A 9,571-nucleotide genomic window follows, 5' to 3' on the forward strand; every position below is an offset into this window, starting at 1 on the left:
CTGGATTTCTGCTCAGGCACGCAGATGGTAGGGTCAGAATTTGGCATCAACAGTATAAATCCATAGAGCCAACCTGCTTTGTGTCAACAGTCCAGGCTGGTGGTGGTGTCTGTTTACTTGGCACACTTCGGGCCCATTAATATCAACCAATCGAGGGGTGCTCAGTGGTTAGAGAACACGTCCCATGTTGGCGTATGTCGGACAGAAGCGCAAAGAACGGTTTGACTCCCGACTGAGACGATCTTTAGCGCAGGTCATTCCCCCAGTCTCTCTCCTTGATTTCCTGTCTACACTGTCCTATCAAATAAAGGAAAAAATGCCCAAAAATATAAAACAAAAAAACTAATCATGTTTTCAGTGTTATATGCTCTTGTGCAGAGACTTTGACATGCAGTCATGTCAGTATGGAGCAGTGTGGGAAGTCTTTGGGAGACAAATGTGTTGTCTTTTCACCTGTTCGCTCGGCTTGGGCAATGGGAAGAACACTTTTGGGGTGCAGCAAGGTCTTATATTATATCTTATCTTAAGTAAAACCCTGTGTATGTGTTTGCTCCCACACAAGAGAACTTGTTCTAGCTTTTTGTCGACCAAACGCTGCTGTTCTCCCTCTGCCATCTTCACTCATGCTAATTTTTAAAAACTGCCGGTCACCACACACGAGTCGCCTTGCTCACATATTGACTGACTGAGTACTGTGTAGACACTTGATAACTAACTTTTAAATGCAGCTTTCAGCGAAGAATATTTTCACTCATAAGTCAACTCTCAGTGTTGTTTGGAGTATTTGTATATGAAGCTGATAAAACAGTCCTTTGAACATGATACCTGACTATTTAAACACACTGATTTATCCCAGTTTCATGACCATTTGAAAGTGGACAGCATGATTACTTCCTCTTACTTGTTTTTTTTTGCAGTGTCTGTAAAAAAAACCCCATCATATCCTGAGTTTGCACATGTCAGTGGTAATCATGAGGAACAAACATTTCAGATAGGATTTGAGAATAAAACGAGACATCAAGAAAAAGGTATCTTGACAGAAATAGCTGATAATTTTGTTAATTTGTGATATGGTTTGGAAAATACAGCCACCATAAACAATGTGAAAACCTAATAGGCAACAAACCTGACACCTTGTGGTGTTTAGCACATATTGTTCACCAAGTCAGCCAAGGTCATTCAAAGATCTAAAAAATAACACCTTAAGTTATGAAGTGAGCAGGTCCCACTATTCCATGACTAATAGGTAAGAAATAAGGACAAGTAGAAATCAAATTATTATTACATATTCATTCTCAAGTTTCAGTTTTACTTTAATAATATGCAGCACCACTAAGATAAATCAGAGCATCTGTCAATGATTTCCAAAGGTAAGGAGTATTTCAAAAGTCATTCTCAAAAGGTTTTTGAATTTAGTTGGGTTCAGTTAGTCAGAGCTTCAGTTCCAGTCCTCTATGTCTTATGTGGGTGATTTACTTGTAGGCGTATGTAAAATTACTGTCACTAGAGGGCTCAGAAAATGGAAATGTGAGCAAAGGAGAGTTAATTACTGTTCGATATACTGCTACCATAATGTTAAGTAATGTGTACTGAAAATAATCACATCTAATTGAGAGAACAAATAGAACCTAAAGACTTTTCTCTATATACTCATAGAAAGTCCCATTTATCTCTATCCCTTCACCTGTCTTCTATGTTAATTATTGAAAACTAAGACTCCTATATTTTACAGTAACTTGAAGGTTTGGGAGGTTCTGATTCTCATCTGCTTGCTCAAAGTTAAATTTTGGATGAATGTCTTTTTCATGTTTCTTTCTGTATGCACTTTTATCTCTATGACTTGTCACCATAAATGTTACGACAGGATGTGGGTAGCCTGCAAATACAGTATATTCTGCTGTTGCTGTTGTTACGCAATGTACACCCTCTGAGCCAGTCAAAAAGAAAACCTGTAGCACTCCAATTTCAAACTTTTATACTTAAAACATGGACATTTAAGACAAGAATAAATACAATTTCAGTACAACTGTATCAAAATAGGGCCACAGAGAAACCACACCATGGTCAGAGGGCTCATTCTGGGCTTACAAAACTTTCTAATACATCCATACAACCCATTTATTATATGCTTCATTAGTGATCAAATAGTGATACATTTAAATATCTATTTATTTCCTTGTGCCAATTAAAAGGGAAGTACAAGAACTCTGTTTAAACACCCTATTAAACAGATGAAGTTCAGCATGTAAATATTAAAGTGTAGTAAACTCAGTTTAGAGTCTGGTGAAGCACTGAGGTAAGTTTTGGTGACTTTGACTTTGGATTTTATAGACAACACTTATTAAGATGAATCTAAAAAGGTGTGACAGTAGATAAATGTTTTACCATGATGCTCATATCCATTAGAGCTCAAACTGAATCCATAACTTAACCTCTTTTAAGCTACTGCTTTTGCATTTGTTCTTCAAATCTGCCCTTCATGCCCCATGGTGCAAGCGTAGAATTATGACACATTTCAAAAGGCGTGAAGACTGGGGACTTAAATTTTGCTGGTTTTTCAATGTGGGGGTGTGGTTGATGCCGTTTCCTTGTAAATGATAACGAAAGTACTTAGAGGAAAAGAACTCAGTTCTCTTCATGGGCTGTAAAATGATCTCAGTGGATTGACTCAGAGTATGTATTGGTATACCTAGGTATTCTTATACCCACAGTGTAGGTAATACCGGGTATTAGACTAATACCGGGTATTGGACAAATACCTGGGTATTGGACGAATACCCGGGTATTGGACGAATACCTGGGTATTGGACGAATACCTAGGTATAAGAATACCTAGGTATACAAATACTATTCGTATACCTAGGTATTCTTATACCTAGGTATACTTTGACATTTCTAGGAATTTCTGATTCAAACAAACAAGGATGAATGTGATTGGTGTGCTTTCTGATCTATTTGGACCAACATTGAAGCAGACTGACCAGAGGATAATTCCTACATGATCCTCACTGTACAAAAAACAAGGTAGGTTTTTTTTTTTTTTTTTAAGTTTTAGGGTGAATGAGCAATAGTTTGAATTCAGTTTTGAAAAACCCTGTGTCATCAGCATACAGTGAATGCCTAGTAAGAAATATGCTTTAAAGTTAGTAGTTTTGGAAGAGAAGTACTTACAAAAAGGAAATATATTCAGTTTAAATGATGAAATAACTTCTTTCTTTTGTACTAAGGAAGAATAGCCTAGGACAAGTCATAAGAAATAACCTATAGACCAAAAAAGTGTTTGATTTTTAATAATTTGCTTATTGTGATGTTCTCATTATTGTTGAACATGTATTTATACAATTTTACATGTGCGCCAATATGAATATGCAAATCACACAAAACGACGCGAGACAACACGAGATCACACAAGATCATATCACTGATAGAGCGAAATGGGGTGTTTAAATGAAAAAGTAAGTTTAAACATCTTGGTGAAATTAACACACCAGTATTCGGTAAAGTATAGGGAAATGCTGAAGGGAAGATACTTTGTAGGTTTACTCGTAGAAGCAACTTATGTACAATCGAGTGTGCACATATTAGTGCGGACCTTTGTCCGGGCCATTAGCATTGTTAGCATGTTAACATTTAGTTGAAGAGGTACAGTGTGCTATTGTAACGGGGCCGTTAGATCATATATTTAATCACATTACATTTTTGATGACATTACAGCCTTCCATCGAGTGTGTGGATGATCCCAATGGGGACGGTGGTGTTGTCGTCTGCGAAGACAAAACATACCCCATTTCTTCCAAGCAGGTGACGTTAGTCCCAGATATTTTACAATGTACATTCAAAGATGAACTGTAAATCTGGTTTTCTGGAATGGATCTGTTTTTTTATGGTTTTATGGTCTGATTATGTTGTTGTGTTTTTTTTCTGGCCAGAATGCTGCACAGGAAACTGGGTACAATGCAGGCCCTAACAGGTTTCTTTTTTTTTCAGTAGCACTACACTTTGGATATGCAAAATGTACAATGACTTCCACATTTATCTTAAGTGTTTCTGTCACTTTTACGTAGTTCTGTGAAAGCTTCCCAACTGGACTATTATGAAGATCCTTCTGTTGGGGATTCAAATGCCAGGTAAAGCTAAAAAGAAAACAATAAAACTGAAACTCTGGATTGCTGGTGAACTTATGTACATCACGCACACAGAGAGAAACACACTCCCACAACTTGTTTGGGTCTCGTGAATGCTGTTCGCAAAAGATTTACATCCCTGCAATTTATTCAATATATTCAATGCTCGTCTTTCTGTGCAACTGTTGCCCTGCAGTTTTGTGAGCAGCCACCAATGTCCCATGGAAAAGGGAGACACTGACTTGGAGTGTGATTCTCCAGAAGCTGCATACACCTGGTAAAAGGCACATTTTGATACCGTTTTACTTATTGGTCAAATTGTCTGGCAGGAGCAGGAAAATAAAGAGAGGAGGTTGTAGGAACCCTCAAGCTCAAAGTGTATTAACCAGACTAAAAACCACAGATGTGAAAACAGCATTATGTTAGGTCAAGGGAATATGAGGATTATTTGTACATGTCAATGAACAGAAAAAACTAAAATGTTTAATTTGAAACTTACTTGTCTACACTTTGCAGGCCCTTTACTAGCCTTTCTAACTCTTCAGATATTTCTGCTCCTATAAATATCTTTTATAATGCAATTTCTGAAGCTCAATTCTCCATTTTCTAATGTTTTGTTATTTACCTGTGTTCTTAAATTGTTAGTTGTCTCGCTGTCATTAACAGATATTTAAGTAGTTCATAAACAACTTATCAAAGGCAAATATGTTGTTTCTGCAGCAATGTGGCACCACCTGATTCCTCCACTAATGAAGAAGCTGGGGAGGTGAATCATCTGTTTTATTTTCCACGGCCTTGACGAGGATTCACTGGAGGCACCTGATTCAGTCAATACTCTAACAAGATCAATAATATTGATCTGTATCATATAACTTTTTACAATGATTGTGGATAATAATAAAACATGGTGCCAAGACAACTAGAAGTGTCTTTCATACTTTTTGTCACATTGCACAGTTTGAGGTAGGAGCGCAGGCAGACTATTGCAGTGATTTTATCTTAATTGATTTAGTGGTGAAGAACAAACTGACAGGTAGACAGATAGGTAACCGAAAACAGGTAACTAAGTTCAAGTCCAACAAAAAACAAACAAACAAATAAACATGTACAGTTTATAAAGTTTATTTAAACTGTGAAAAGAATCACTATAGAAAAAATTGTGGAAAGGATCACAAACTCTGCACGCTAAAATGTTTCAAGATTCAAGGTGTCTACAAATTGAGCACATGGAGCTGAAGAAAAGGAGGGAGGAATGTTTTTCAGCATTTTAAACTTCATACTCTGACATATTCAACATTGGTATATGTGTTAACATTGTATAGTTATCAATACGGTATTGCATCATATATCGAACAAAATGTTGATATCTGAATATATGAACTTCCTGATGTCACTATAACAGAACTACCATTTGAGCCAGAGTCAGAAGCAGACACCGACAATTATGTGAAAGGACCTATGTGGAGAGAGAAGAATGTCATGTGCCTTCTCCCAGAGTTAACATTCAGTCAGGCTAAGTACATTTTGTTCCTTTCATGTGGCTTCTCACATATTGGATGAGGCAGGTTCTAACAGGACAGTTTACCGAAATCTGACCAAGTGGACAGCAGTGACCGAAATGGACAGAGGTGCATTCCTAATCTCATTTGAGGCATGTTTTTATTCACTGTTCATATGCCATGTGCCAGTGTTTATTTACCATGTAACAGAAGCAGTCAAACTGAGGAGGAGGAGGCAGGACAGAAGAGGGAACATAATAAATCAGGGTGAAGCTTGTTCCAGTGTGATTATAAGAGTAAAAGTAGATATTTGTTTTAGATTACACTGAGGTTGCATTGCAAAACTTAAAGGTCTATTAAGCACACTTGTTTAATAATGTGGACATGTTGTTAGGGGCATAAATGTATAAAATGAGTGTGTTGACGACTTTGAAAGTTGGAAAACCATCAACTTTTAGAAGTGAAACTGTGGAGAATTTCTATTCCCTTTGGTTAGGTGGTTTTGTCAGGTGGTCCTGTTCTCACAGTATAGGATTTACTTTGCTTGGACAGGGGACAGGAGAGGATGTCTAATCAACTACAATACAATAATCTGAAGAAATGAGGTAAGTTCTTCTTGTTCAAGGGAATACAGAGATACGTTTTTTATTTTCTTTTGCTCTTCATCATGGGAAAAGTTGCCCTTTTTAGAAGCTGTCATAGGAAAAGACATTAGTTTCCCAGTCCCTCTTAGTATTGTCTAATTTCTACTGTCTGACTGCTTTCATTATGTAAAGTGCTTTTTCAAAACACTATTTCATTAATTGTATGAAAAGTTGTACAGTTAAAATCTGATTAGGGGCTGCTTGGGTGGCCGAGGGGTTAGAGCATGTCCCATATGGACCCAAGCCTCAAAAGAAGGTGATTGCAAGTTCGACTTCAGACTGAGTCCATCTTTTCTACATGTCATTCCCTCATTTGCTTTCCTGTCTCTCTTCACTGTCCTTCATGAGTAAACATCTAATTCATGAGGTTCTGTTGAATTGTCTCAAGAAAAAGAGGAATTCTGTTTAGAGTTTTACTGTAACGTGTTCAACATTACTGCGCATGTATACGTGGGCAACCAGAATTACGATCGTGTCACATGATAGGTGAACCCAACAGGACTGATAATGGCGGTGCCCATGGACATTAACCAAGTTAGTTTTATTTTTTTGAGCTGAAATGAACAAACCTGTACACATATTAGGAAAAGCTTGTAGAAGTACTTAAGTTTGAGAAGTTGTTGTTGTTGTATGTGGTTATGTGTTGACTCAGTGAATGAGTGTTAACCGAGTGTTTTCCTCGGATTAGACGAGCACGTGTTAGCATGTGGAATGACATCGCATTGTGGCTAAAGTGGTACCGTTTGGGACTGTAATGGAGCAATAAGTTGATGCATATACTGTATTGTGCATGCAAATGTTTTACAGATATTGAGGATTTCAATCAAGTGTGTGGAAAATTGTTCTGGATTTCCTGGTGTCGTTGTCGATGATGACAAAACATTTCCCTTCCCTGTTCATCAGGTAAGGTCACTGCCAGAGATTCTAAATGTGCATTCATAACTTTACCAAACATCTGTTGTTGTTTTTTTAAATTAACATTTCTTTATTTTTATTGTGTTTTGCTCACTTGTTGGTCAGGATGCTGCACAAGAGACCGTCTACTCAGATGTTCAAGCCACTCACAGGTTAATGAATTCTACATCAGATGCACAAAAATTATGCAACATGTGAAATGACTTTTCACATTGAAGTTTTATTATTACTGTTTCCAGTGAGACTGTTGTGGACATTATGAGGACATTATAATGCAGAGGGCCGAACCTAACAGAGTCTTTTTAATTTTGTTGGTGAACTTATATCATGAACATTGGGAGAAACACACCGTTAAAACAAGCTCTTTTCTGAATGCTCTTTGTAAAAGCTTTAAGACTTAGTATTATATTTGATTTACTGTATTTAGTGGGGTCAGATTGTGTTCAGAGTCCTTTGTGGCTAGATTCATTTGGAAAAACACTAAGGAATGGGCCTCAGAGGTTAACTGGACTAAGAAGCACATGCATGAAAACATCTTCAAGCTTAGAATGGAGAATAAAAGGAGGAAGATGTGGAAAGGGAGCACAGTTTTCACTATCAGAAATTACACGCAAATACACCATCTTCTGATTTTGAATAAATGTAGCAATAGGAAAAGAAAGTAATGTATCATAATCAACTCAGAAACTATAAATAACTAGTGGGGTTTCAACCACCAACAAAGCCAATGTCAAACAACAGACAATACGATTTTAAAGAAATTTAAGTCATATCTGGATCTGCCCCAAAATGTAACAGGACCCCTCCTGATTCAGGCACCATCCGTCCAATATCAGTACTTGTTGCACATTTATGCTGAAAACACTAAATCCAGTAATACTTTGTATCAGTATTTTAGTAGCTACTTGTTGTTAGCAGCAGAAGCAATGACATATTTTGAATATTTGCTATTTTGAGTTGCAGTGTGTTGATCTGGCATTACCAAATAATTTAGTCATTCATCAACATACACTATGTTCTTTCTGCAGCCATTTACCACAATCTGATTCCTTCAATGATGAAAACGTCCCCATGAAGGTGAATCAGGAGGTGTAAAGTAAACATCATTCTGGTAAGGTACTGCAGTGCTATCACATGTTGCTGAAGCCTCTTTCTCACTAATAACTACTGTGAATAGAATAAACAATTTAAGTAATGACTTATGGCTGTGTGCTTTCTTTTGAAAACTGTATTAGGAGTTTTTTCTCTGAAAGTATTTTTTTTCATTGAAAGTATATGATATAGTTGGAAATAATGCTTAGAGTCATCAGTTACCTGAAGTTAATACTCTGGTGTCTACAGCTGAGAGAAGCACTACACAAAACAACACATTGGCTGTGTGGCATCTCTACTTTTTAATTTCATTAATGTGTGAGGTTATTATGTCATTCTAAACTTCTGTTTCATTTCCCACAGCCTCGAGGATGATTCACTGGAGGTACCTACAACCATCAGGCTGCCACTGACAAAAGCACCCTAGACAACAAAAGGAATGATTTTACTACACCGATCACTAATAAAAGTTTTTTACAATACAAGATTTTTCTTCAAAGTTTCTACTAGAAACTAGAGAAAATGCATATTCAGCTTGAATTAGAGGTCTATATTTGTTTTTGTTTTGGTGTTTTTTCATTGTCTTCGTACCTTCCTGTTCAGTGAAATGCCCACCTTCACTATCTAAACATACATGTGATTGTGCCCTATGCTTCATAATGGCTTTATGGTGTGTAATAAAGTAAGGTAGTAAGAAGTGTGTCACCTACCTGGTGATAGTAGTGAATACATCTTCATCTGGTGTCACAGAAATCTGTGCAGAGCAATCTGAGGTGGTGAAGTTACTGAGGACTTCTTCCAATAAGAATGTGGATCAGAAGATTTCATCAGGGCTATGAAATGAAGACAGAAACAATAAATCAACCACAGCTGCTCCTCTTTCAAAAAAACCTCCACATTGCACCAACATACATTCGCCCACAATTGATATATCGAGTCTTGCCTTTGAAAAGATTGCATGAAGACCACCGAGGGAGGGGTACTGTTTAAGTAGGTTGCAATCTGCAGCTTTGCCACTAGATAACACAGAATCTACACCATTTACTCTTCACTCCACTATCTCAGCCACAGCTGGAGACAAGACTTGCTATAAATCAGATATGAGCAGAAAAAATGTTTTCACATAAATAGAAAACAAGTGATGAGACCAGAAGTGTCTTTCATACTTTTTGTCACATCACTCAGCTGAAGGTAGCGCAGGCAGACAGTGAATTGATTTAGTGGTGAAGAACAAGCTGACTGGTCGACAGATGGATAGGTAATGGAAAACAGGTAGCCTACAGTAACTAAACAGATA

The 9,571-nt window shown here is 37.2% G+C and overlaps 1 protein-coding gene and 1 long non-coding RNA gene across 2 annotated transcripts; both read left to right on the top strand.

Moving 5' to 3' along the window:
* Nucleotides 1-3,537: 3,537 nt before the first annotated feature.
* Nucleotides 3,538-4,994, top strand: LOC146961863 (uncharacterized). Its single transcript, XM_085771353.1, has 5 exons — nucleotides 3,538-3,801; nucleotides 3,930-3,970; nucleotides 4,065-4,127; nucleotides 4,321-4,401; nucleotides 4,845-4,994. Exons 1-5 carry the CDS (start codon nucleotides 3,703-3,705, stop codon nucleotides 4,921-4,923), a joined length of 363 nt encoding a protein of 120 aa, XP_085627479.1. The 5' UTR covers nucleotides 3,538-3,702; the 3' UTR covers nucleotides 4,924-4,994.
* Nucleotides 4,995-6,130: 1,136 nt separating this feature from the next.
* Nucleotides 6,131-8,758, top strand: LOC146961864 (uncharacterized). Its single transcript, XR_015035167.1, has 5 exons — nucleotides 6,131-6,228; nucleotides 7,075-7,170; nucleotides 7,288-7,334; nucleotides 8,211-8,293; nucleotides 8,638-8,758. It is a non-coding gene; the product is annotated as an uncharacterized LOC146961864 (long non-coding RNA).
* Nucleotides 8,759-9,571: the final 813 nt, after the last annotated feature.

Source organism: Trachurus japonicus, chromosome 24 (genome assembly GCF_045865225.1).
Source record: "Trachurus japonicus isolate A0001 chromosome 24, Traja_1.0".
In the NCBI taxonomy this organism is placed as follows: Eukaryota; Metazoa; Chordata; class Actinopteri; order Carangiformes; family Carangidae; genus Trachurus; species Trachurus japonicus.

Excerpts from the sequence above, each read along its gene's own strand:
- LOC146961863 (XM_085771353.1), top strand. The coding sequence starts at position 3,703 with ATGACATTACAGCCTTCCATCGAGTGTGTGGATGATCCCAATGGGGAC. Across the intron at positions 3,971-4,064 it reads TACAATGCAGGCCCTAACAG|TTCTGTGAAAGCTTCCCAAC; the intron begins GTTTCTTTTTTT and ends ACTTTTACGTAG. Across the intron at positions 4,128-4,320 it reads GTTGGGGATTCAAATGCCAG|TTTTGTGAGCAGCCACCAAT; the intron begins GTAAAGCTAAAA and ends GTTGCCCTGCAG.